The sequence below is a fragment of the Azolla caroliniana genome, unplaced genomic scaffold, assembly GCF_043228905.1.
Source record: "Azolla caroliniana isolate FFs.n. ecotype wild unplaced genomic scaffold, voAzoCaro1.0.p SCAF_407, whole genome shotgun sequence".
NCBI lineage: Eukaryota > Viridiplantae > Streptophyta > Polypodiopsida > Salviniales > Salviniaceae > Azolla > Azolla caroliniana.
The window spans coordinates 1-27,384 of NW_028230842.1; the positions used below are offsets into that span (position 1 = coordinate 1).

General features: G+C 37.6%; 5 protein-coding genes and 1 long non-coding RNA gene across 7 annotated transcripts; 5 read left to right on the forward strand and 1 right to left on the reverse strand.

The window, feature by feature from the left end:
• The first annotated feature begins 875 nt into the window (after positions 1-875).
• LOC147848303 (uncharacterized) lies at positions 876-7,412 on the forward strand. 2 transcript variants are annotated; one of them, XM_087338508.1, is made up of 9 exons: positions 876-957; positions 3,370-3,493; positions 4,877-5,057; positions 5,138-5,215; positions 5,352-5,390; positions 5,540-6,100; positions 6,302-6,394; positions 6,463-6,768; positions 7,021-7,412. In XM_087338508.1, the coding sequence occupies exons 3-9, from the start codon at positions 4,917-4,919 to the stop codon at positions 7,159-7,161; spliced, it is 1,359 nt and encodes a 452-aa protein (XP_087194634.1). In that variant the 5' UTR covers positions 876-957; positions 3,370-3,493; positions 4,877-4,916; the 3' UTR covers positions 7,162-7,412. The 2 variants fall into 2 exon arrangements, with proteins under 2 accessions (XP_087194634.1, XP_087194632.1); XM_087338506.1 differs by having other exon boundaries at positions 3,370-3,453; positions 7,021-7,411.
• Positions 7,413-9,725: 2,313 nt separating this feature from the next.
• Positions 9,726-11,860, forward strand: LOC147848304 (tetraspanin-7-like). Its single transcript, XM_087338505.1, has 3 exons — positions 9,726-10,156; positions 10,510-10,639; positions 11,433-11,860. Exons 1-3 carry the CDS (start codon positions 9,726-9,728, stop codon positions 11,778-11,780), a joined length of 909 nt encoding a protein of 302 aa, XP_087194631.1. The 3' UTR covers positions 11,781-11,860.
• Positions 11,861-12,051: 191 nt separating this feature from the next.
• Positions 12,052-13,867, forward strand: LOC147848305 (uncharacterized). The gene is made up of 2 exons (XR_015532006.1): positions 12,052-12,301; positions 13,391-13,867. It is a non-coding gene; the product is annotated as an uncharacterized LOC147848305 (long non-coding RNA).
• Positions 13,868-15,589: 1,722 nt separating this feature from the next.
• On the forward strand, positions 15,590-16,710 carry LOC147848306 (uncharacterized). The gene is made up of 2 exons (XM_087338511.1): positions 15,590-15,857; positions 16,305-16,710. The coding sequence occupies exons 1-2, from the start codon at positions 15,628-15,630 to the stop codon at positions 16,507-16,509; spliced, it is 435 nt and encodes a 144-aa protein (XP_087194637.1). The 5' UTR covers positions 15,590-15,627; the 3' UTR covers positions 16,510-16,710.
• A 535-nt stretch (positions 16,711-17,245) lies between these two features.
• Positions 17,246-21,546, reverse strand: LOC147848307 (pentatricopeptide repeat-containing protein At2g03880, mitochondrial-like). The gene is made up of 2 exons (XM_087338509.1): positions 21,416-21,546; positions 17,246-20,912 (listed from the first exon to the last, which is right to left on the reverse strand). Exons 1-2 carry the CDS (start codon positions 21,517-21,519, stop codon positions 18,011-18,013), a joined length of 3,006 nt encoding a protein of 1,001 aa, XP_087194635.1. The 5' UTR covers positions 21,520-21,546; the 3' UTR covers positions 17,246-18,010.
• A 2,322-nt stretch (positions 21,547-23,868) lies between these two features.
• Positions 23,869-26,699, forward strand: LOC147848308 (pentatricopeptide repeat-containing protein At2g39620-like). The gene has a single exon (XM_087338510.1). The coding sequence runs from the start codon at positions 23,923-23,925 to the stop codon at positions 26,329-26,331; it is 2,409 nt and encodes an 802-aa protein (XP_087194636.1). The 5' UTR covers positions 23,869-23,922; the 3' UTR covers positions 26,332-26,699.
• The last annotated feature ends 685 nt before the right edge of the window (positions 26,700-27,384 follow it).

Consider the following 27,384-nt stretch of genomic DNA (forward strand, 5'->3'; position numbering starts at 1 on the left):
ATTGGGGGTTGTAGATTTGGAAGATGTGGTTGATAATGAATCTCAATGCTTGTTGGAATTTGAAGATGCCAAATGACAGTTATGTATTCTCCCAAATTATGGATTTATTTGGGAGGAATTACAAGATATACCATTCTTGGATGAATCTTTGCCATTGGAAACAAATGTTGTGCCTTGGGTTGATAGGTTGTTACAACATTGTACACACTTGTTATAGGTCACCAGAATATATATATATATATATATATATGTATGTATGTATGTATCACCATGCAATGGCATCAATATATTGGGTTATCACCATATTGCAATGTGGTTTGCATTCCCATTTTTCATTTCATGCAAAGGTAATCATACGGGGAGAGTCAAGTCATGATTAGTGGGCTACCATTAGGTTCAACCTTAAAAGAGACGAGGACTAGGGTGAAGTAAGTGCTTCGTTTGCACCATTTCGTTGGAGGACAATACACATAGGCTCAGTAGACGTCCTATAGCACATATCATTTGGAAGCACTTATTAGATATTCGACAAGTTTTAACCCATTGTTATTTGAGGCCTCAACAATGGGTATTTTTCCCTTAGTATGTTCAAAATGGTCTAAATGACGAGTTGGAGACATTGTTCACATTTTTACGATATCGGGGATTCCAACACAATTGGATATACATATGGGTAGTAATGCTTTCATGTTTTGATAGTATATGATATATGATTCTATAATATCTTCTATGTACATACATACATACATTATACATACATTATACATACATACATACATACATACATTATACATACATGATACATACATACATACATATATACATACATGATACATACATATACATACACAGTTAGGGTTCTTCGAATCTGGTCCCTCCCTCGCGATTTCCAACTCTGCGGTCTTCTGCAGAACCATCGCTTTCTTCATCCCTCCCGACACACACGTCAACGTCAAGGTCAGTACACAGAGAATCCTTCTCTCCCTCTCTGTCTCTCTCTGTCTCTCTCGGTCTGTTTCCTGCTCTTGTTTCATGCTCGCGCTCACGAATCGCTTCGAACCAATGTATGTTTACCTGTTTCTGTTCGTCCTCGATCCCGTCTCCTTTAAAGCATCAAATTCATGGAGCCTCTTTAAACTGCATTATCATTTCGTTTCTGCGTATCCCGTTCTCTCGTTCTTTTCACGTGTTCTTTTTTTAGCCTAAAAGTCCCATCTTTCTTCATCTTCTTTCAAATAAGCTTATGTTCTTTCGTCAATAAAGGTGATTTCTTGTTCAGATTGTGTTTGATATATGGGAAATCATTCTTGTTTTCTCCCTCAAAGTGAAAAATGGAAGGAAACATTCTTAGGTTTAAGTTAAATACATTTTGTATTTTGATTCAGTTATACGCTTCGATTTTAACTTCACATAAAATTTGCAGCTCGTTTCATGTGGTCATAAAGAAGAAAATGGTTGGTGTTGTGTTATATTACGAATATAGGTGAGGAGCTTAATCGACAGTTCCTGGGATATTTTCTCTCAACGTTGGCCTCGATCGCCACATGAACAAGACATTATGCACAAGAGTGACATATTACGTTCGCATTTTCCTTACAAGCGTAGCATTCAGAAACTATTTAGAAAGTGAGAGAGGGTTAATTGACAATGCGAAAGAAATCATGTAAAAACCTTTGAAAACAACCATATAAATGGTTGAATAGAATAGGAGCGTGAGATGTTTTTTGACAGTATATGAGTTCGTCTTTTCTTAATTTTAATAATGTTCAAACCAGCAATTCGTAAACGATATATTATCTCTTAGAGAGTTGTGGCTTACAAAGTTTGGGTGTTCTAAAACTTTCTGTGTGCATTTCGGCAGCATTATGTATGTGGGTGTTGGAGTGTTTCGTTTGTTGCCACTATTGAGTAAGCATGATTAGTAACCCAACCTTGACTCAACTAAACTGGCTCCATCTTTATATGAAAAACCTTCATTTATTTCTTAGATTTTAGATATTAGTTATGAAGTTGAATAGTGCCTAGGAGATGTAATCTTGATTCCTTTTTAGAAAGCACATATTTACACTGTTTAAACAATCAATCTGTTGCTGGAAGCTGAGGCTAGGTTTAAAAGTTTTATTTAACGTCAATGTGAGGGAGGAATGTAGTTTGACACCAGATTGAGAAAAAGTGAGGCTGAAGGGTTGTGTGGATGGCCGCAATTTATGCGAACTTTCCTTTTCTCCATTTTGTCATGGATGCAAGTCACAGTTTTAAATTGGAATTGAGAATGATGTGATGGGGATGTGAGCTTATATGGAGGGGAGTTTCAAACTATACGGGTTTGTATAGGTTTTAAAGATACACCTTGTTCTGTCTTTGATGCTTGGGTCCTGCCAATGTTCTGTGTGTTGCATATGGCTATTTTGTAGAATTTAAGTTTTTTTATTTGTAGGACAAAACAGTCAATTCCTGCAGGGACTGGCCGTTCTTCAGCAGTTCTTCAGCAGCGAAGTTTTTCTAATAGTTTTGAAGTTTGTTTGACTACCACTTTTGCCATTGCTGCTGCGTTTCTTTTGTATAGTTTGCAATCACTCTTTATTCCCTGGGCCAAGATTATGATATGATGTAAAAATGAGATCAAGGATGTGACCATGATACACAGACCTGTTAATGCAAAACAGAAACTTGGATCCTGTAAAGATTTGTCTAGCTAGACCTAGCAAACACTCAAAAATATGTCCCATGCTCATTCATGAACATAACATCTTTGATATTCCTCTAGATATTGATGTATTTCCTCACGTTTTTTTCTCTTTCCTAGTTAATTGTTGAATTGGAACTATTTAGAAGTGATACAATTATAGCTCTTTTTCACGTTTTTTTCTATATTTTTGTAATGACGTAAACCTTAAGATATAGTTAGGATACACTTACCTTCAGGTTAAAGAGTGTTCAGATTATGTATCATATGAGGATTTAAAGAATGTTCATATCACATTTAAGGTAATGCTACCCGAATCTCTTAATGAAAGAATCATTTTATCACACTTAACCCAGTACTTTCTAAAATCCACTGCTCTTCCTTGAAACATTGTAACAAAAGGAGTCTTCGTGTGATCATTGAAATTTATTCAAAAGCCTAAATTAATGTTTTGGGTAGATAATCTAATATGTTAGACCGCGTTTTCTATTTTAATGTGATACACGTGGTAAAGTTCAACCTCTTTTGTTGGTTTTCTTAGGAGTCAGTCCTTGTTCCATGTTATTTTTTAACCAACATATGGGTTTTATAATGCCTGATTACACTGCCTTTTCTTCTCTTCTTTTTGGACAAAATATTGAGCCTGTTCAAAACTAACGTGGTCTCTTTTTTCTTGTCAACAGTTGGAAGTGCAGATTAATTCTGTTGCATCCCAGAGGACAGGTCCAGAAAATACCTTTTTGAAGCTGGTTAGCTTCCTTTTCCTGGTGGGTCATCAAAATAAACCTGGGAGAAGAGAATACTTAGGTTTTCAACAATGTGCGCTACTTCATATGAAATACACTTTTTTATTCAACTCCTTTAGTTACCTCCTACATATGTACAAATACTTTTTCTGCTTTCTGTTCAGAATGTTGTGTATTAAGGTATTGTTTCATTGCAATTAAATTTTCTTTTCTGTTAACTTGAGGCAATCTTTAGTATGGAGCTTATATTATTTATCTGGGAAACTTCACTATCCATAAAGTTTAAATGTTTATGATACTTGAAGGGAGTGGTGAAATATGATATTTGCTATCAAGCTATGAAGAACTTAGGTGTATGTACTTGAAGGGAGTGGTGAAATATGATATTTGCTTTCAAGCTATGAAGAACTTAGGCATATGAACTTAGAAAGATACATTTAAGTGTGCCATGTTTTGTATATAATTTTATCTTCCCAAGAGATCAATACATTCTCTTTCATTCACAAGTTGCATTCAAAATGGAAAGTCTAGTCATATGGACGTATGACCACATCTTTCAGTGACGTTTTCTGTCAAGGTCTATGTTTTTTCACCACATCATGTTATTATCTTGTTTAGATCTCTGCAGAATTTCCTACTGCAAGTTTTTTAAAATCTTTATAGTGCTTATTGATTAATTATAAAGCAATAATCTTTCCACAGTAATCCAACCACAATGATGGAAAAAAATTCTTTTCCATTTTTAAAGAGGTTATCTGCGACTTTTGCAAACCTCTGTCTATGTTATGTAACACTCATTATATTATAAAAAATCTGTAACCCAATTTGATTTTCAGGCCAATTTAGGTATGCAGTCATAGGAAATGGGATATTTCTCTTGCTAGTTGTTTCAGTAAGATGCGAACCTCAAGTTATTGAACTACATTGCTGTTTTTATTGGCTGAGAAACTGAAATCAGATTTTGTATGGTGTGGGAACGACAAGTTAATGAAATTTCCATTATCATTATAGTGGTAGAATTGCACTATCAAGTTTGAGTTTCTAGCTGTGATAAGATGATATCACAGGGCCATTTGCAAACTTATGCATAACTTACCCCAAATATGTATGCATGATGATAGCTTATAATCTGCCTACTGAGAGAACACAACTGGTGCACACTTACTCTGTTTCAATTATTTCTATTTGCTTAAAATCTTTGATGGTGGAAAGAGGGTACAGCAGCTTAATTATCCACAATACTAGAATAATGACATTTCTCTAATTTCCTCAATCCGGAACATGCTAACTTTCTTTGATATGCTTGGGTTTTCCTGCATATAATAGAAGGGATTGTTTTGTTAGGATTCATCCAATAAAATACTACTAATGGTGCTGCATTAGAATTTTCTGAGATCGTTGTTTTATGAGAGCAGGTTTTTTATACTGTTTTTTGAGCTTGCAGGTCAGAAGGCAATTGTAGACCGCTACTCCTAGTTTCTATAATGAATGACACCAATTTAGGAACTGTGAGCCTACCGGGTAGTGGAGGAATGGAGGCATCAAGTGTAACTGCTGATACAATAACTAGTAACCTAGCTAACATGTCAAAACACCAATTATATCAGCTTCTTTCTCAGATGAAGGCAAGTGCAAGTGATTTTTGGCTTTTGTTCTTGAAATATTATAGCTGGCTACGCCTATCTCTTATTTTCTGTATCTGCAGGATTTGATTCATCAGAATCAACAGCAAGCTCGCCAAATCCTAATTGCAAACCCCCAGTTAACTAAAACTCTTTTCCAGGTAGGTAAATAGAGTACTAAGATTAAATCAAGCTTAACATCTAGATACCTAGTTAATCAATCATTTACTTCTCTTTGTAAATCATAATATCTTTGTGATTCTTGGCATTGATTAATGCTTTCTCTTTGTTTTACAGGCTCAGATAATGTTAGGTATGGTGAGAGCCCCAGAGACGGTGAGAAACTAAACTAGTTTTCTGTTACATTGACACATTCATACATCTGCTGGTTGTATTTTCGAACAATTCTTACGTTTATGCATAACTAGCTTTTCATGCAGCATAGGACAACTGTCTATTCTAATTAGTTTTCTTGTTATATGAAGTCACCTCTTGCAAGTCTGCAAGCTCAAACTTCGCAACCAGCACAGGCTCCACTGGGGCAGGTGCCATCTAGTCAAACTCAAGTAAGAACTGTAATAACTCAGTCTCCTCCCATTCCACAAATATCTCCTCTGCAAACTCAACCACAAGTGCTACCACAACTGCAAGTTCAATTGCCTCAAGGACAAGCAACCACTACAACACAACCACCAGCTGTACAATCATCCTTCCCGTTTCAACAACAGCCTATGTTGTCCCAAGCTCCAAGTGCTGCATTACAACCTAGTCAATCCTCCTTTCCTTATCAGCAAAACATTCAAATTCATCAGCAACTTAGTCCTCGGTCCACTATGATACAATCACATTCATTATCAATGTCTTCATCTACACCGATACAACATCCACAGTCACATCCACCTCAACCTATGCAACCACCAACACCACCTTTACCACAACAGCCACGGCCTTTGGGACCTTCATCACAGCCTCAACATCAGCATTCACAGGGTATGGGTTTTCACCCTACGCAAGGTCCTCCTTATCATCCGCAACTTCCTTATCAGGCATGGCATATCTATTCTTCCTAACCAGTATTACATTGATTTAAAACCTATTTTTGTTCGCAAGTGTATTGCTTTTGTTTGTTATGTCAGTTTTGTGAGCCATTTGGCTTCAAGGCGTCCAGTGGACTAAAATTATATTAAATATGTATCTGTTTTCTTAGTTTCTCTCACCTTTATATGTTTCAACTATTATTGATGCAGCAACAAGGTGGCTCTCAGACAAACATTGGTATGCCATTCCAGCAGATCCATCCACCTTTGCCTAATCAGCCATTGCCGCAGCATATGTTTCAGGTTTGAGAAAGTCTTTGCCCCTTTTTTAAAATTTTAAGCATACATATGAGAATTTCATTATTTTTCAGATGTCTCGACTTGATATGAATGCGAACACACAAAGTGTCATTTTACCATTGGGTGGTGGTCATTCACACCCAGGCCTAGGTTCTCCTAGTGGGTCTGCTCCTTTAGGAATATGGAATCAACAAATGGCATCGAGTGGGTCTTTGGCTTTACCACAGACTAGTGCAGCTGCACCTATTGGCCATGTGGTACCTGGACATCATCCTTATGCAGCTGCTCCTGCCAATGCACCACCTCCCTTAAATCATGCTCAAGGATATGGGCAGCAGGTGGCACAATCTCAACCTCAACAACTGCAACCACCACAGGTTTATATCTATTTATTATAGGGAAAACACCAAAATATCTATATTTCCTCCAATACCCTTAAGCTTTAAAAAGCCACTAGAGTACCCCTGTTTAATGGTATATTTTGTACTGATAGGGATATTCTATTAAAATTTGGAAACCTATGCATGTTTTCCTAGAAGTTAGGACTCTCTTTCTAAGGACAAGCATGTGAAGCTCACTTTCACCCTTGTGGCTACAAAAGATGCTTTAATGATCCCTTTCTCATGTAGGCATCTATTGAGGCAGAGCAACAGAAGGTATTGCTGCAACAAGTTATGAATTTGACGCACGAACAGATTAATTCTTTGCCTCCAGAACAGAGACAGCAGGTCCTCCAGCTGCAACAGGCATTCCGAAGCCAAGCTAATTAGTTGATTGAACATTGTGAAATTCAGTGGGGATTTTGTCATGATGAACGCAATAGAAAATCCCCTTCACATGTTCTGATCTTTCACTTGTCCCACCATAATGTATATCAAATGGGTCATGCTCATGTGGCCACTGACGCTCTAACGGCTTATTTGATATGTTTATGACTTAAGAAAAAAGTCATGAGTTCCAGGTAAAATTTGAAGGGTTAGGGAGATTGTATTTTTAGGATTTCTTTTTGGCCTACCCTTCATGGAAATGGAGATTGTGTACAGGAATTCCCTGTCTCTATCCTGGAACACAACTTCAGGTTCGTCAACAAATTGTTAAAACAATGTATGTTACACGTGTCTTAGAATTTCACATGTTCGCAATGTCTCTCTATCTTGCTCATGGTTTATCTTTTTAAAGAAACTATGTGAGTAATGGTCTGTTAAGGAATCATCTGTACGTCTATGCATGTAACAGTGATACTATTCAGTATGTCTTAACAAAATCTTTGTTGTTGGAAAAGTTATTTTAATTGTGAGAAATGCATATTAATAGCTGTAATTGGAGATTGTCTATATATGTTTAATTCATAATATGCAGCTATTACTTGTTTGTATTGTGTACGAAAGGATGATATGGATTAGATGTGGATTAAGCGTAATGTTTCAGTAGGGGTCATCAGCAACTGTGCATTTTCTTGGTTTCCATTTGTTTGATCTTGGGATTCTTCCATGTGAGTGCCCAATTTGATACAATTCAGCCAATTTTGTCATTTTGCAATTTTGATAATGTATGCACTTGCATATGTTGTGTTTCTACAATAAATGCAAGTGGTGTATTTGTTCTTGAAGGTCTATTATGTCCTTGATATCGAGGTACTAGTTAGTGGTGGAGCTCATTTGTGTTCTTATTTTGTCAGCAGATTTGAAAGTTTAATTATATTCTCATTCAATGTTGAATTCAATGGTTCAATTAAGTCATTTTGCAATTACCTCACTCATGGACTCTCTAAAGTATTTTATTACTTAATGTCATTTTGGTTCTTTATTTGAAATATATTTTTAGAGTTTGGTTTTGCATTTAGTCTCATATGAATACAACTATAGATGGTATGCCATAAATATGACATTACCATATTTATGGATATTGTTATGTTGCATCTATGGTAATTGATTTCACACTTTACAAAGGTTAAACACCAAAATGATCAAAAAATAGGAAATGTCCCATGTTTTAGATATCTAAGAGATAAATTTGTATTAATGTAGTGAATAATGAAAGGTTTTATTTCCATGTAGGTTAAAACATATACAACAATGGAAAATGAGTGAAATGTTAAGATTGAATTTGTTGTCTGGTCTTTCAAACTTGTAATTCAAATTAGGCCTTGGTAATGTACATTTCCACGAACTTATTCCTTATTTTGTGGGTATCTCTCCTAGAGTCCTATGCTAGTTCCTACAAAAGGTCTAATCATTAATGTCATGTAATTATTGTGTGATTGTAGCTTTCCTCTTTTTCATAGTGTCTCCAAGAGTCCTTTGGTTGTATGTACTCACTTTTATCAAAGTGTCTAGCTTCTATTCTCTTGATTGTTGGAACTTTTATTCCTATAAATCAAGAACTTCACAATAAAGGCAACCTTGTTAATATGTGAAAAGACCTAAGACTTAAAGCATAAAAAATCCTTCATCAATTATTTGATTATTGGAATTTCACATTTCACATTGGTAATATTATTGAAAACACAATTCATCAATTTCTTCTCTAGAGAGAATGTCAAACTATGAAGTAAATGAAATTGTAGGCTTCTTCACAATTACTTTGATGCTTAACACTTTCCCATCACTTTTAATGTTTCCACATGCAATAGTGTCCCAAACTATAGGGCAAGCTAAGATTGTCCAATGCTATCGCTCCTCTGAGATATATTTGTTGCGGGCACATGCAATCTGAGACTCATGGACATACAAATTGGTTGATAATACCTCATATTATAATGTAAAACTATATAATTTTCAAAACAAGAGTGATGAATATAGTAGAACACACCAAATAATAATACTCACAACACTCCCATATGTTGGCAAATAATTTAGTATACTTCATTCAGATTGTGTAATGACAAAATTTAAAGTTGAATATGTACACTGACCTAGTATCAAGTTTATGAAAAAGAGGTTAACAAATAAAAAAGGCTCGATCCCTTTGGGAAACCTTGCAATATTAGGTAATGGTGTTATAGATACACTTATGCATACCTCATCTCCACAACAATACACAAAGAATATTGAAATTACCTTGTTACTAAGCATGGTAGAATTGGATTGCTTTACCAATATGAAAGAGATACAAGGATAACTTTTACCATGTAATCATGCTCAAAAGCTCTCACTCGTTTAAAAATTCTCAGCTTGAAGCAAACTACACGAATGTAAACTTTGGAACCATTTTCTAATGTTGGTCAAGTGTTTCATTGTGACTGTTGGTCAAGTGTTAGTCACACTAGCGATGTGCATGCATTCATTTGATTGGAAATGAATGTGCATGTGCAATCAAATGAATGCACATGTGCATGCATTTGTTTGATTGGAAAATGAATCAACCAGTTCATAATGAGGGTTCTCGTTTAACTAGAGTTACACAATCTATTCAAATCCTAACAATAACAATTGTCTTAAATTTATTACTCTATGTGCCGCTTATTGTTGCTGGTTTATGGTTAGCTTTTAGACATCATATTGATTGTCTGATATTTTTGGAAGGACCAACCATATTCATTGGGATTACCTTGTTTTTAACCTCAATAGTTGGTGCAGTGGGTGTTACAAAATGTAAGCTCGTTCTAATATGGGCATACCTTATCATGCTTCTTTTTCTCCTCTTGCTATTATTTTGTTTTACTCTATTTGGTTTTTTTGTGTCTATTAGTGGGGGAGGGCATAAAGGCCAAAGTTACATGTTCAAAGAGTATCACGTCAATGATTATTCCCAATCGTTTCAGGATAAGATGACCAATTTATTTTTATTTGGTTATTGATCATCAAAGAAAACTCTGAAATACCCTTTATGTTTTTCTTTAATCTCTGAATGCCCATATCTTTTGTGATATTCTTTAATGCCCTAAGTTAACATGCTCTCACAAAAATGCATGGTCCTTTTTCTTAACTACACATGCTATTTGGGCATTTTTCAAGTGAATTCATCTTGTTTTTGTTTATATGGCATTTTGGGAAATAACAAAACCTAAAGAGCATTTGGATAGAAAAGATAGAAGTCAATGACATTTCAAAGTTTAATCACCCTAAATGTAGTTTTCTAGGGCCTTTGGTACGTAAGGCATAACGTGAATAAATAATCCAGGTGTCGGATCCCTTCAATTGGGTGAAAATGAAGTTGTGCATCCAAGATAGTAGAATTTGTGTGGCTCTAGACCAAAACTATCCAACACTTCTTGAGTTTGAGACCGCGGAGCTCTCCCCCATCGAGGTATTATAAATGAACCCGGTGAGATATATGGTGTAGGTCTAAGACATGTCTTCATGTTTATCTAAATGTGTACGTCAAGTTTCTTCACATATTACTTAGCTACACATTCAACAATTGCATGTATGCAAAAACACAACACATATGTGCATGCACACCCACACACACAATAAATGTGTGAATCAATATATGTCCTTCATATTGTCCTCTTATTACCTTTAAAAACCATATCTTCAAACCATGATGTTATTGAATAGCTTGAACAATTGGGATTAATCATTCCCTTAACTAAGTGTAGTTAAATGCACCATCTACTACCAAAATATAATGTTCTCAAAAAGCTTTTTCAGTTGTTATCATATTATTCTCACTTGAATAGTGTCTGGTATACATATTTAAACGGTAAAAAAGGAGTCTAGAAGTGAATAAAGAAACATGTTGTAATCTACCAAGCTCTCAAATAGGAATAATCACAAAGCACAAAACATGTAGATTCCATGTACATAAACATTATGATTAGGTTGCGCGCTATAAACTTAATGCAATGTAAAAACATAAGATATGGCATTTCCAAAACCTAGGAAACAAGGTTGTATTCCATTGTACATATATCATGATTCATGATCAAAGTGTGAGTTGTGCTCTTCACAAATAGATAAAAATGAAGCTATCCAAATTAAGCATGTCAAGGTAATTAGTTACTAGTACCATACTCTCTATAAAGTATGTAAAGATGCTTTGTTCATTTTATGTATGAGGGTGGTTACTTCTTAACACTTTTGTTTCCCATTTGAAGTCTGGATGTTGCAAGCCGCCAATTGCATGTGGGTATTCATTTGTCACCCCAATAAAATGGATCAACATAACACGAGTTTCAATTATGTCTGACTGTGCTAGATGGAATAATTATCCATCGAGATTGTGCTTTGATTGTCATTCTTGCAAGGCCGGGCTTTTGGAATATGTGAAGAAAGATTGGATTCAAGTTGCTAAAGTATGCTTAGTGATCTTAATATTACTACTCATTCTCTATTTTATGACATGGGTAATATTCCTAACCAGCCTCCGTGATGGTACCTTTTTTATCCACAATTTTCGTCAACATGGATTTTCACGAGGTGCTCAATCCATAGAAATGGATTGAGGCTTGTTATCATCGAGCTGGGCTAGTTTAAAGCATATATACATATCATACAAAATTCCTTGTATCTCTCTTTATATTGACTAGAAACCTTAGTGTTTTTCATAAGGTTGGAACAATCCTTGATGAAATTGTATAAAAATTAAGGTATATAATTGTCATTTTAGGATATTTTTAATAATAACATTACAGATGCATATTTGTTCTAAAGGAATACAATGAATTTTAAGACACTAATACGATATGTGGGAAGCAATCAAGTTATAATTATTGCTCATGGATGAGAGAGAGAGAGAGAGAGCTCATAAAAGGCCTAATCATCATTACTACTACTGCTCGTATCAGTCGGACCCTAAACCCTAACCCCCCCCATCATCATCGGATGTGACGGACAAGCCACTCAATCAAGTCCTACACAGATCGGTGGGTGCGCGCCACGGAATTTGAAGCGATAGTGACATGGCATGCGCATCATTCACACTTAACAACGATGGCAAGTTCGCCGGAAAAATGGTGATGCCAGTGTAAGCCACGCATCATTCCCGTGTTAAGTAATAATATAGGTTGGAACATTGTCCATACTTTCGTTTCTATAGTTCTCGACCGATTATGGATAGGTTATTGTGAAAGACAATGGAAATTGGTTGCTTACGACGACACGAAGTTAATTAATTGCGTTGGCGTTCGTCCTCAATCTACTCATTTTTTATTGATTAGCCGTCAGCATCATATGAAAAAATAGTTGATGTGACCACAAAGTTATTCCTTTATAGGAGGAGGTGTATGCAGATTTGAACAAGTGTGGCATTCCGTGATTGATTGTTTGGAAACTTATAAAAAAGAAGAAGGAATGTCCATCCATATATGTGGTGAACCCTTTCTTTCCCTTCCATTTCCTGTTTCCCCATTGTAATTATAATGCAAAAAATCCAGAGCGTGCTATGTATGTTCCACTGATAAAGACTTGCGTATGAAAGAGATTGCTCTGAGTTTATCCAAGGAAGTACGATCATTTAGGTTAATCTAATTTCCATGAAGTCCTATATCAACTATTATAGATGTTGAAGAAGAAGGAAAAGAAAGGGATAATTGTGTAAAGTAAAGCCTACAATTTTTACATTTTCATTCAGGTCGTTGATGTGCTGTGCATTCATTGATCTTGAACCAGAATGATATATATGATTGTGTACAAGTTAGAATTTTCTTTAAGTGAAACATTTGTCAATTTAAGAAGCCCTAATTCTTCACATGAGAATCCTCCTCGCAACATTGCCTCAGTTTTCACAAAATTCTTCAAATGTTTTATTTGTGATCTCCTGCGTTCTCTGTGGTGCAGAATGGGAGTATTTCCTTGGAAAGATTTGAGGGGTATTTATGTAAATGTTATGCATTGCGCGACAGGTATGCTTGAGGGTATTTCCTTGAAAATGTTTGACTGGTGTTTTCATAAATTTCCATGGGCATTTTATTTTCCAGTAATTGTTGCCATTGACTTGCCCTGCATTCCAAATCAGACCTACATTAGGGAAGCTTTTCTTAAAGAAATTTGAGGAGTTCCCTGGGCATTTTACTTTCCATCCATTGTTGATATGCCATTCAAATATGATATGCAGGTGGGAATCTTTTCCGTGCAAGTTCTCATGGACATTCTCAGGCACAGACACATGCTATTTCCTCAAAGGCTTGCAAGGTAAAGGTGTATGGGGAAGGTGTGGAGATCAGTGCTGGAGATTGGGTCACTTTTACTGATGGAATGGATTGTAACTTGTACATGGGAGGTCTTTGAAGCTGTTGATAAGCACTACACCATCTCTTAAATCTGTATTAAAAAGAAGAAGAACCTCTGGGAGCTTGTGAAAATGAATCCTCGTATGCTTATTTTATCCACTCTAATTCTGATGTAATCATTATCAACACGATAGATATGTTGATTGTTTATTTGTATATTTAATCTTGTATCTTGTTTGTGGTACTTCATGGATGAGGTGGAGGCTCATCTTCACTATAAATGTAGAGGAAGTCGAATCTCATATGTAAAGCATTTGGTTAAAGTTTAAGATAATGTAAGTTTGGGCAAATTGTTTTCCCCCTCTATCTCTTCGACTTCTTTTCCATCAAGTTATTTATGAGCCTATGAAGCATTGGGCGATGTTTATACGCTCTAGGGCTTGGTTCAAGATGATGATGTAGAGAAAATTTAAAATTTCGCAAATGGTTCTTAATGCTTAGGCACTATCAATAGACGTATATAAGCTCTTATGGTTTATGATTATAATGTAGAAAACATTTGAATATTTTCAAATGGTTCTTAATGCCAAGAGACAGAATATGAACAGGCAAATATAAGCTCTTTAATGGGTTCAGTTTCTAAATACTCGGATCGATGTTAGCACATGGATTTGGTGTCTATTCAGATCAGCATTATGGTAGTTCAACTGTTACAGGTTACAGTTACACTCTCAATGTGACCACGATTGATCCAGCTCAACACCTTAGAATAGATCGCACAGCTTCAAGCAGAGTATGTGATGGATTGCTTCTTACAAATACAAGTTTTGTGATGCTTTAGCATTAAAACTTTTCAAATGTCAAGACGTCTGCTGGTAAATAATTTCAACAAGTATCTTGTCAAGTAGTAAAACTCATTTTTTGTTCAGTTTTTCCAATACATTTGGATGTCTGATACCATGAGTGTGAGAATGAGCTGCTCGCATTCAACTGTGCAAGGCTTGTTAGAATGCAATTTCATTGATATCGAAACCATCAGTCCGCATCGACGAATACAATTAGACTTAAATGTGAGGAGTGAATAAGCATTCCTTAGAGATTCTGGACTGGAAAACCTGAATTATCAATCCCTCCTTCAGAGAACTTCAGACTATATATCAGGAAAGTCTTATACGGATACCCTGGAATGTCATAAACCCTTGGAAGCATAGAATCATTGTGCACATTCAGATACATCAATCATTGTGATTGCAATCGAGCCCCTCTCTACTTTGCATTCCATTCTGACTAATAACTACTAGAGTTGGGAGAACCCGATCATCGGATGTGACGAGTCACTCGATCGAGTCCTACATGGATTGGTGGGTGCGCGGCATGAAATTTTGAATTCGCCAAAAGCAATAGTGACATAGCATAGGCATAATCATGCCTTCACATAACAATGATGGCAAGTTCCCGGAAAAATGTTGATAGGCCATTGTAAACCACGCACCATTCCCGTGGTAAGTAGTATAGGTTATTGAACAATGTCCATACTTTATTTTAGTTCTCTACTAATATGGATAGGTAGAACCTCTCCACGCCAACAAGAAGTTTGGCATTCCGTGATTGATCGGGAAGTTATCAAAAGAGGGAGGTTCATATCTTTACCTTAAAGACAACCTAGGAGCTTTGAAAAGGAGAGGGCATATACATATGTATGAATTCATACACACAACATGTCGAGGTGCAAGTGCGTCCATGTGTGTGCTCAACAACGATCACAGATTGTGGGTTGCACGGACTTGGACACAACGCAAGGACATGGGCATGGACATGGACATGGACATGAGCACATTGTTTGTTTGTTGTGGGGACTCGGTCACAACCATGTACACACACATACACACACACGAAACATGGACATAGTCTAGCAATGGGCCCGGTTTCGGTTTCGGTTTCTTTGCCTTGAAACCGAACCGAACCGAGTCGAACCATTTATATAAAATAAAAACCAAACCCAAACCCAAACCCAAACCTTCTTCTCTCCTTCACACACATACACACACCTTTGAAGGAGAAGAAGAAGAAGAAGAAGCAGCAGCAGCAGAGGAGAAGAAGAAGTGTAGGTAGGAAGCACACCATGTCCCTTACCCTAGCAATTGGAGCCCCTCTCAAGAACGCTGCTGCCACTACCTCTACTGCTTCTTCTTCTGCGTCTCTTCTTCTTCGTCTCCGCCCTCCTCCTCCTCGTGTGAGACCCATACGAGCCATGGCTAAGGAGACAGTGGTGGAGGAGAAGATCGGTGTTCGCGTGGAGAGGAACCCTCCCGAGTCTCGCCTCTCAGAGCTCGGCGTCCGATCGTGGCCAAAGTATGTTGTGAACATTTTTTCATTGATCGTTGATGTGCATCCATTGATGTTGAACGAGAAATGATATACATTTGCTTATGTAAAAGTTAGAAATTTCTTTAAGTGAAACATTTGTCAAAGAATCCCCTGATTCTTCACACAAGATTTCCCCTCGCAATATTGCCTCAGTTTTCACAAAATTCTTCAAATGCTTTTTTGGGATCTCCTGCGTTCTCTATGGTGCAGATGGGAGTATTTCCTTGGAAATATATGAGGGGTATTTTGTTGAAAATATTCAGTTTAGTGTTTTCATAAATTTCCGTGGGCATTTTATTTTCCACTACATAATTGTTGCCATGCATTCCGAATCAGCTACATTGGGGTAGCTTTTCTTAAAGAAATTTGAGGAGTTCCCTAGGCATTTACTTTCCATCCATTGTTGATATGCCATTCAAATATGATATGCAGGTGGGGGTGTTCTCCGAGCAAGTTCCCATGGACATACTCAGGCACAGAGACATGCTATCTCCTCAAAGGCAAGGTAAAGGTGTATGGGGAAGGCACTTCTGAATATGTGGAGATCGGTGCCGGAGATTTGGTCACTTTTCCCGATGGAATGAGTTGTACATGGGAGGTCTTTGAAGCTGTTGATAAGCACTACACCTTCTCTTAAATTTGTATTAAAAAGAAGAAGTACCTCTGGGAGCTTGTAATCATTATCAACATGATAGATATGTTGATTGTTTATTTGTATATTTGATCTCGTATCTTGTTTGTGGTACTTCATGGATGAGGTTTGAATCTCATATGTAAAGCATTTGGTTAAAGTTTAAGATAAGGTCAGTTTGGGCAAATTGTTTTCCCCCTTTATCTCCCCCACTTCTTTTCCATCAAGTTATTCATGAGTCTATGAAGCATGGGGTGATCTTTATACGCAGTAAGGCTTGGTTCATGATGATGATTTAGAGAAAATTTTAAATTTTGCAAATGGTTCTTAATTCTTGGACACAATAACAATAGGCATATATAGGCTCTTTTGGTTTATGATGATAATGTAGAAAAAATTTAAAATTGTGCAAATGGTTCTGAATGCCAAGAGACAGAATATGAACAGGCAAATATGAGCTCTTTAATGGGTTCAGTTTCTAAGTACTTAGAATTGGCTACTACTGATGTGACTTTATGCTTTACTATTGGCTGTCATATTTTCAATATTAGCTTGCATAAGTAAAGCAGCCAGGTCTTCAAGGTTTCTTGTAAAAGTGGCAAAAACATGCGTCATACATTGTTCTATATCCCAATTTCTGTAGCTTCTCGGCGGAAAGGCAGTCTAATCTCAAATCATGCATTTCTTGTCAATGTTTTTTCAATGGATGGGGATACTGGTACAGAATTTCTACAAGAAGCAATACGTTGCAAAACATAGACTGCATGTGCTCATATCAAACAATGGCATACATTTGTTCATGTCTATCTTGACAAGAGCCCAATCCTGCCTACCAGGATTGATGATAGCATATGGATTTGGTGTCTACTCGGATCAACATTATGGTAATTCAACTGTTACAGGTTACAGTTACATTTTCAATGAGGTCACGATTGATCCAGCTCAACACCTTAGAGGAGAACGCACAGGTTACAAGTTTTCTGATGTTTTAGCATGAGAACTCTTCAAATATCAAGATGTCTGCTGGTAAAAAATTTCAACAGTATCTTGTCAAGTCGTAAATCTCAATTTTTGTTTATTTGGTTGGCCACGCCTTAGCTCAGATTTTCCAATGCAGTTGGATGCCTGATACCACGATCGTGTGAATGACCTGCTTGCATTCAATTGTGCAAGGCTTGTTAGGATGCAATTTCATTTACATCGAAACCATCAGTCCCCTTCGACAAATACAATTAGGTGAGACTTAAATGTGAGAGTGAAGCCTTAGAGACATTCTGGACTGGAAGACCTGAATTATCAATCTCTCTTTCAGAGAACTTCAGACTATATATCAGGAAAGTTTTATACAAATACCCTGGAATGTCACAAACCCCTGAATCATTGTGCACATTCAGAGAATCTTCCATGCATTCTGAATCATCGATCATTATGATTGCAATTGAGCCCCTTTCTACTTCGCCATTACCAAGTGAGGACAACAAACACCCCCCCTCCCCCCAGATTTCAATCAAATCTTCGTACAAGAGTGTAGACATAACCCAGACGACTCTGTGCTGAACTCACAAGAGCAATTCCCATTGTTAAAGTGGTGAACCTGGTGAGAGTCATTTATAATAATTTCCCGTTTTTCCATTCGAGATATAATCTTACTAACATTGTGGCAGTCTTGACATACCCGAAGATTCTTGGAAACACGTAGAGTCACTCCTTCAGCTGTGCTGAGGAGCCCAAAAGCTATAGCGAGCTTCTCACAATGCCCAAGCAAAGCCTCTTCCTTACTTTCTTTACTTTTCTCTGGTGCCACCTCTGATCCTACTGCACTTAATTGAGGTACATAACCTTCCGCTCTCAAACGCACAGATAACCTTTTTAGATTAGCATAGATCCTGTCGCTCTCTGGATGAGTTTTATCTCCAACAACGAATTCATGCACATCACTGTTGATTTCAATCCATGCCCTTCCAGGAACTTTCCACACATTCAAACATTTTCTCTCTTCGTCTATTGTATGTGCTTCTTCCAACATGCCGGCATCAGCATAGATATTAGACATTAGCACATAGGCTACAGCTACCTTTGAATCCAGCCTAATGACCTGACCAAAGCACTTCCTTCCAATTATCACATTTTTATACTTCTGGCATGCTGCAAGCAAAGACATCCATGCAGTACTATCAGGAAACATGGGTAAAATCTCAAGTAGCTCTTCAGCCTCTTCTAGGTGTCCTCTCTTCCCAAGGAGTTCAACTATACAGCCAAAATGTTCAATACCCGGTGTAATGCAATAAAAATCTCTCATGCACCGGAAAAACTTCAGACCCTCTTCGACATGTCCTGCACGACTGCACGAGGCGAGAATACATGTGAAAAGAATGCTATCAGGTACTAAATCCTCTTCTTCCATACCTTTCAGATACAGCCTTAATGACAAGAAATCAGCCCTTTGCGCAAGCATTGAGATCATAATACTCCATGATGCTTCATTTCGACTCTCCATCGCATTAAAAACAATCTGTGCCTCATCAAGACCCTCACACTTGGTATACATATCTAAAAGCGCATTTCCAATTTTCGTATCTAATCCGAAACCCTTTAAGATTACTTCACAATGTAAGGACTGTCCTTGGCGCAAGACACTGATACCACCACAGGCAGTTAGGAGAGAAATAAAGATCGCTTCATCAGCATCGGGACCATATCTTTTCATTCTATCATAAAGCTGAAAGGCAGATATAAGATGCCCATGCTGAACATAACCAGCCATCATTGCACCCCATGACACAACATCCTTAGATTCTATATCTTCAAATGCTCTCAAGGCACCCTCTAAATCTCCGCATTTAGAATACATGTCAATGAGACTGCTTCCTAGAAATGCACATACTCTAATTCCACTCAGATGAATCTGCTCGTGTATATTCACACCTTTCTCTAAATCGCCAATATCACTGCATGCTTTGAGTACACAGGAGAATACATAACTGTTGGGTTTTACACTGAGCAATTTCATTTTCGCGAAAAGTTCCAACACGGTATAGCTAAAGTTATGTTGTGTATATCCAGCCATCATAGCACCCCATGCTACAATATTTTTACAGCCATGCCAATTATCAAAAACTTTATGGGCCTCCTCCAAGCATCCACATTTACAATACATGTCAATAAGGTTACTCTGGATGTATTCATCCAACTCTAGCCCATCTTTAATAACCTGATCATGTATCATCTTGCCCTCATATAAAGACCCAATGCTTGCACATGCTTTCAAGATGCACGATAATGTAATTTTGTTTGGCTCCATTCCCTTAATCAGCATGCTTTCAAATACTTGGAGAGCACAAGGAATTCGTTCATTCAAGGTATAACCTGCAATGAGTGCATTCCAAGACACCACATCTGCGTTCGGCAAGTCTTCGAACACTTCACGAGCTTCTTCAATGCTCTCACATTTTGCATACATATCTATTAGACTATTCGCAATGCGAAGAGTTGTATCAAACCCGATTTCAATCACTTGATCATGCAAGAGCATACCCTTGTCTAAATCCCCAAGGCTACCACATGCATTAAAAATGGATGAATAAGTGACTTCATTTGGCTCAATCCCTTCACACTGCATTTCCTCAAATAATTGAATAGCAAGATCTATATCTTTGTTCTCTATACACCCATCAATCATTGTAGACCATGTTACAACATTCTTGTATTGCAATACATTGAAGATAATCCGGGCTTTTCGCAAATCTCCAGTTTTGGCATAGAAATTAATCAACGAACTAGCAACAAATAGATCAGATAGAAGTCCCGACTCTATAATATGTTCATGTACTAACTGCCCTCGTGATATCGCCTTTATGCTCACACAACACTTTAGAGCACACGTGAATAGGAAGCTATTACGGACAATTCCTTGTTCTTCCATTCTCATATATATTTCCAGAGCTCTCTCGCTTCTTCCATGAGCAACATATGCGAGCATGAGGGCATGCCATGTTGAAAGACTTGGACATAAAACCTTACAAAATACAAGGTCGGCTTCGGATAAGCATCCACATGTGTCGAATAGACGGATAAGATTGTCTACCATAGAAGGAATCAAATCCAAACCATTGCTTATCAGAGAGAGCTGTATACCTCTACCATTGATAAGATCCTGCTTTTCTATACATTCATGCAACATAAAACAACAAGTCTCAGGAGAGATAAGTGACATTCTGTCATACATTCCATTTTTCCTGCTGTATATGTGGTTATAAACACCTCCATCTTGAACATTCACATGCATTTCGATGTCATTAGAATGAGATGTTGGTCCAAAGACAACATTTTGTTGAAATTCTGCAGCAAAGATATATCTATCTGGCTTCTCAGCTACATGTTTTTGCCCCGATGTAAAGTGAGCAACATCCCTAAAAACATCAAGGTAAATTTTGCATTCAGAAAACGTGAAGGAAAAAATGGGAAAAGGAAATTTAGGCTAAATTCTGAGTTTAACCAGGGAATTCCAAGAGCTCCACAGAGATAGGAGATTTAGATCTATATTTTATTAGAAAGTAGCAAAAAATCAACAGAGAAAGGAATTTGAGTGTTAAACTCTAGCAGAAAATCTGAAGAAATCAAATGAGAAATCAAATTGTACAATTGGGGAAAAAAAATCTAACAGGAAATGCCAAAAACAGCAATAGAAAAGAGAATCTAAGGCTAATGGTATAATGAAAATGATAAAGAAAGCAATTGTAGGGTTAAAAGATATCCGGGAATGCATACAACGAAAACTTGAGGTTATAGTAATTATCAAGAAGTGTCAAAAAAAAAACACAGGGCTCTAAAAGGAGATCGTGGAAATCTAGGGTTTAAAGTTTCTATCCGTAAATACCATGAAAAGAGGAAGAGGGAAAGGAAAGGTGTTGACCTGATTCTGTAGTAAGGAAGAGTTGGAGCTGTGTGGATCCGATGAAAAGGAGAGGGCTGTGCAGAAGCACCGATTACTCCGAGTGCAAGAGGATCCACCTCCATCTCCTGTGAACAACTAACTACTCTGCAGTGCTGTTAGTATCATGATAAGTACATACATACATACATATCATCGAATGACATGATAGAATAAATTAAATGCTCTTCTCCAAGGATCGATCAAACTGTAGATGGACATTTCTTATTTTGGATGGCTGGGTACACACCACATCCCCACTGTTGTAATCAATTTGGGTCTCATCATGGGCCAAATTTGGTGTTAGAAGACGGTTAATCTCTCTTTTTCTTTTGGTGAAAACACACAATTATATTAGTAAATGTGTGTGAAAAACACTTCTTACAATGGGTGTCCGCGGTCGCAATGGAATGGGGTATGCACACCCACTAACTACACTACACTACATGGGTTGTGGAACATGTTGAATTGCCAGTAGGTGCAAGACGAACACTCCACCGAGGAATTGATTTCCGCTTGCTCCAATAAAGAAATTTGTCACATTAGTACTCCTTTCAACTTTCGTGGGCATGCTATGACTCCCACACCAACCATCAAATGCAAAAGCTTTTCACATATCCCAATTATGATGCAATCCTCGATACCTGAGAAATAAGAAAACGATCTCTATCTTTGATTTTTGGTCAACACCCACTCTCTAGGGGTCAAATAACGCCACGATAAAACTTGCCAAATTTGATAAATGTAACTCTAGATATGAGACGCAATCAGATATTGTATGAAACGATGAGTACTATCTTCCAATTGAACAATGCAAAAGAAGCAATTGTTCATTGCTTTAGAGCTAATCCCAAAGGCAACCTCCCAATCAAAACTCTCCAAATGAAGATCTTTGCTATAAGTGGCAATTTATACTGCCATTAAGATTTGCCATCGTCCATTATCAAAGTTGTGTATTTTCCATTCTTCTTCAGCCTTGGATAATAGCCATCGAAAAGACTCAATGAAGAAATGATACAAAAAATTAGTCGTCACTTGTAAAAACAATGTCTCGCCCCATAAACACCAATCAATCCACGGTTTCTCTTCTGTTTGTAAAGGTAAAGGACCTTGCATCATTGCAATATTTTGTAGTTGTTGCTAGATAAACCCATAATTGGGTGCGCGCGCACACTCACATACACACACACACTCTCTCTCTCTCTCTCTCTCTTAAAAGTTCAAACATGCATGTTTGTTAACTTCTTATCTCCTAGGATATACAAAAGCCAACCAAGTGCTCTTAAATGGCATACAAAGGCAATGCTTTGCATTGTGCTTTAGCACGTAATGTCTTGCTTTTCATGTGCGTGGATATTATATACACCATAGGATCCACCACCAACGAAAGGAATTCACTACGATCAACCATTGTAAAAGCTTGTAAACTTGTATGTATGTTGATAACAAATTCTTGCACAAATCTAGATCCTCTGAACAATACATCTTTAATTCAACCATGTAAATGTGCATCTTACCGATGGACTAAGAATATGAATATTTGATCAACCAGAAACAAACCCTTCGATTTTGTGTAGTCATATACCCTCCCAACTATCTACTACAACGACGAGGAACTTACACGATGATATGCAATGATTGATTTTGTCTCAAAACTAGCCGCACCGAACCAATATTGCCAACATTGAAACAGGTTCCATAAGCGAAACCAAACATGATTTGGGTCTCAAAACTAGCGAAACCGATTTATTCGTGTGCGAGATCGACCATCATTTCGTCCGCTACTTTTTCTGTAGTCGTGTATGGAACTTCCGTCTTTCAACTCTTCATGGCATCAAACAATTATGTCATGGTTGAGCTCTAAACCCTAATTTCCCAATCTCGCATATGTATATGTACAATTTAACGAGCGGTGGCCGAACCCGGAAATACTATGTAGGAAAGCATATCTAAACCCTAAACCTAAGGTAAAACTCCAAACTCTCCCAACACTCTGAACCCTATACATACCCTAAAAGGAAGAAAAGAACAGTTGACCCCTAACCGGTAACCGTAAAATCTCACACTAAACCATTGCCCTGAGATCTGTTTTAATCCGTCATCAGAATTAAGAGCTCGTCGTTTTATTTGAACAGGCTTCTAATCTGCTCCAGATCAAGTTTCTCATCATATACCCTGCTTCTACCAGACATGTCGACATGCACAGACAGAATCAGGCATGCCTCTCTTCTAAAGTCGCTACGGATTCTGTTACCGATCCGTGCTCTTTTAAAGAAAACCCACGTAGAGTATGCCCCCAAATACAAGAGGCAAAAGCGACTGAAAAAAGGTTCCATGGAACTATGTGGAAAAATTTGTGCCTTGACAAGGCTTTGTTTCACTTAGAGAAAGGATCCTTGCCATTGCCTACTATTAGAGAATTCACGTGGATCTTGCAGAGATGTAGAAAGAAGAAATCTAGTTCTTGTGCCCTAAGATTATATGATTATATGAAGAGAAATGGGGTAGAAAATCATTCTTCATTAGGAAACTACCTTGTTCCTTTACTTACTGAATCGGGATACATTTTGGATGCTCGGCATGTCTTTGACAAGATGCTGTTTCGGAATGAGTGGTCTTGGAGCTCTTTAATATGTGGTTATGCCAAACTGGGAAAGCCAGAAGAGTCTCTCCATCTCTACCATGGAATGAGAAAGGATCATTCATTATATCCTTTAGGCCATACTTATGTGAGCCTTCTCAAGGCTTGTGTGCAATTGAAAGATCTTGAAAGAGGCCTTGATATCCATGGAGAAGTTGCAAGAAATGGACTGCTTGAAAGAGATCCTTTCATGGGTAGCTCGTTGGTCGATATGTATGCCAAATGTGGTTCAATTCTCAAAGCTCAAGAGGTGTTCGATGGGTTACAAGTTCGAGACATTGTAACATGGACTGCCCTTATTGCTGGGTATGCTGAGCATGGCCATAGTGAGGCAGCTCTTATGTGTTATGAAAAGATGCGACTTGATGGGATCTTGCCCGATGCACCCACGATTGTTTGTGTTTTGAAAGCTTGTTCTGGCATGAGATCCCTTGATCAAGCAAGAGAAATACACATGGAGATTGAAAGACAAGGGTGGGTAAAAAGAAGCCTTTTCATTGGCAATGCATTGATTGATTTGTATGTGAAATCAGGGTATTTTGCTAAAGCCAGACAGGTGTTGAGCGAAATGTTGTACCCAGATGTAATCTCGTGGACTTCACTCATCTATGGCTACAGTGAACATGGCTACAATTTGGAAGCAATTGGTTGTTTTGAAGAGATGCAAATCAAGGGTGTTCACCCAAATTTAGTAACTTTTATTTGTCTTCTGAAAGCTTGTGGTGGTTTGGGGGACATAGAAAAGGGCCTAGAAATACATACCAAGATTGTAAAGCTTGGATTAATGGAGAGAGATGTTGTTATAGGTAACAGCTTGGTGGATATGTATGCAAAATGTGGCTTGCCAGAGGCTGCTCATCATATTTTTGATAGGCTTCCAGTTCGAAACGTGGTGTCTTGGGCAGCGCTTGTTCAGGGCTATGTTGAAGCTGAGCTTGCCAAAGAAGCCCTCCAGTGCTTTGACCAAATGCAAATTGAAGGTATATCCCCTGATGCCCTCTCATTTATTAGTGGCTTGAAGGCTTGTAGCCTTCTCATAGCAATAGAAAAGGGTGAAGAATTGCACCTTCAGATCAAAACCCTGGGTCTTCTTGAAGGTGATGATGTGCTTGGCAACACATTGATTGATATGTATGTCAAATGTGACTCGCTTTTCAAAGCCCAGTGTGTCTTCGATGAGCTGGAAACCCGAGATGTGGTATCATGGACCTTGATTATTACTGGACACACACAATATGGGGCATATAAACAGGCCCTAAGATGTTTTGAGCAGATGCAGTTTGAGGGTGTCCATCCTAATCAAATAACACTTGTTTATGCATTGAAGTCTTGCGGCTGCATTAGAGATATATTTAAAGGTCAACAATTGCATGTTTATGTTGAAACACATGGGCTAGTTGAGAAAGATACGAGTGTAGGGAACACGCTAATAGATATGTATGCCAAGTGTGGCTTTCTTGCTATGGCTCGATATGTGTTCAATAGACTTCCAGGGCATACATTAGTATCATGGAGTGCATTAATTTCCGGATTTGCTGCATATGGACAACCTGAAATAGCCATTAATTATTTTGAGCAAATGGGTTTGAAAGGATTTTCTCCTGATGCCATCACATTTGTGTGCTTTTTGAAAGCTTGTGGCAGCATAGGGGCTATGGACAAGGTCAGAGAAGTACATGCTGAAGTTGAAAGCCGAGGTATGGTCACAACCAATGTGGTAGGCAACACTTTAGTTCATATATATGCGAAGTTTGGGCTGATTTCCAAAGCTCAACAAGTTTTTGAGGGTCTTCTCGTTCAAGATGTGTTCTCATGGACGTCATTCATGGTTGGGTATGCTCGGCTTGGAGAAACTGAAAAAGTTTGTTGTCTGTTTGAACAAATGCTAGGGGTGGGTGTGAAACCAGATCCTGTTACCTTTGTCGTTGTGCTTAATGCATGTGTTCGTGCAGGCTTTTTCGAGTTTACTAGATCTTACTATGAGTTAATGAGAAAGGGCTATGGCATGATGCCAAATTTCCAGCATAATGTTTGCATAATCGATCTTTTTGCCCGATATGGTCAAATAGACAAGGCGATTGAGATGATAAAGAAGATGCCCATTTGCTCAAATGCTGCAACATGGAATATTATGCTTAATGCTTGTAATAATTGGGGCAATCTGGAGTTTGCAAGGAAAGTCTTTAAACATGCCTCAGTGGAAAAGAATTCTGTGACCTATGTCTTAATGTCCCATGTATGTGCCGGTGGCAAATGAGAAGTTAAATACAAGATATATATTTGAATCAACATGCTACATTTACAGCCATAGGGATTTGGCATAGTGGTTTAGGGTTAAACCTTATTAAGTCAAATTCTTGGAATTCAATTCCTGTCAATGCCCATGCAACATTGCAATCAGCCACACATTATTCTCTTAAACATGCCACACTTGGATTTGTTCAATGGTTATGCCACCCATAACCTATGGTCATCATTAAAAATGTACGCATGAGTGTATATTATTGGGTCAATAGTCCATCCCTGATTACGGGAGGCTATAGAGGAGGTCCTACATCGATACACAATATATCGACAATATATATGTACTATACAGAGAGAGAAGTCTGCTTTCTCACTCCATTATTGTTAATTGTATTATCTTACAATCTCTCATCTGATCTTTCCCCTTGCTTTCTTGTCCAAAACCCTTTCACTTATAGATCTTGAGAGTTTACATTTTAATTTTCAGTCCATTAACAGGGCCAAATCTTCTCATTAGCTTATATAGGTGTAAACCTAAACCTTGTGCTCAGAAAAAGTGTTTAGGCATCTAGGGCATTTGATCTTGTCACTCGTGGCTTTCCCACAAACAAGGTTGTCGTGCTATTTCTAGCTTCTAAAGGTCATAGTTTAGGAAATGACTAGTGTTAAGTGTACTCTTATGATTGTTGTGATGTTTTAATATTATTAAACTCTCACTATTCAAATTATTAAATTCTCACTATTCAAGTGCATTGTATCAATATGTCATTGAATATTAACGACCCATTGAGATTTCGTTTCATATTAATTTGCATGGTCAAGGCCAAGTAAATGCCATTCTAGGTATATGGTGGCCATATACGCACAAATCAAAATGTTGAGAAGCTAATTAATCACATCAATAAAATATGTTGGTCTTATGTGAATTAGAAATTATTTACTTGTGTAGCATGTTATACTCATAGCATCTATGTCTCATCAACATATGATCGGTGTGCATGTTTTATAAGTTTTTGATTGTACACAAAGTTGATATGCTCAAGAGCATTCAAGACTTGTGTGTTAT

Coding starts and splice junctions, on each gene's coding strand:
- LOC147848303 (XM_087338508.1), top strand. CDS start 4,917: ATGAATGACACCAATTTAGGAACTGTGAGCCTACCGGGTAGTGGAGGA. Junction 5,058..5,137: donor AGCTTCTTTCTCAGATGAAG/GCAAGTGCAAGT, acceptor CTGTATCTGCAG/GATTTGATTCATCAGAATCA. Junction 6,769..7,020: donor AACAACTGCAACCACCACAG/GTTTATATCTAT, acceptor TTTCTCATGTAG/GCATCTATTGAGGCAGAGCA.
- LOC147848304 (XM_087338505.1), top strand. CDS start 9,726: ATGCATTTGTTTGATTGGAAAATGAATCAACCAGTTCATAATGAGGGT. Junction 10,157..10,509: donor TATTCCCAATCGTTTCAGGA/TAAGATGACCAA, acceptor TGAATAAATAAT/CCAGGTGTCGGATCCCTTCA. Junction 10,640..11,432: donor CGGAGCTCTCCCCCATCGAG/GTATTATAAATG, acceptor TCCCATTTGAAG/TCTGGATGTTGCAAGCCGCC.
- LOC147848306 (XM_087338511.1), top strand. CDS start 15,628: ATGTCCCTTACCCTAGCAATTGGAGCCCCTCTCAAGAACGCTGCTGCC. Junction 15,858..16,304: donor GGCGTCCGATCGTGGCCAAA/GTATGTTGTGAA, acceptor TATGATATGCAG/GTGGGGGTGTTCTCCGAGCA.
- LOC147848307 (XM_087338509.1), bottom strand. CDS start 21,519: ATGGAGGTGGATCCTCTTGCACTCGGAGTAATCGGTGCTTCTGCACAG. Junction 20,913..21,415: donor CTTCCTTACTACAGAATCAG/GTCAACACCTTT, acceptor TGATGTTTTTAG/GGATGTTGCTCACTTTACAT.
- LOC147848308 (XM_087338510.1), top strand. CDS start 23,923: ATGAAGAGAAATGGGGTAGAAAATCATTCTTCATTAGGAAACTACCTT.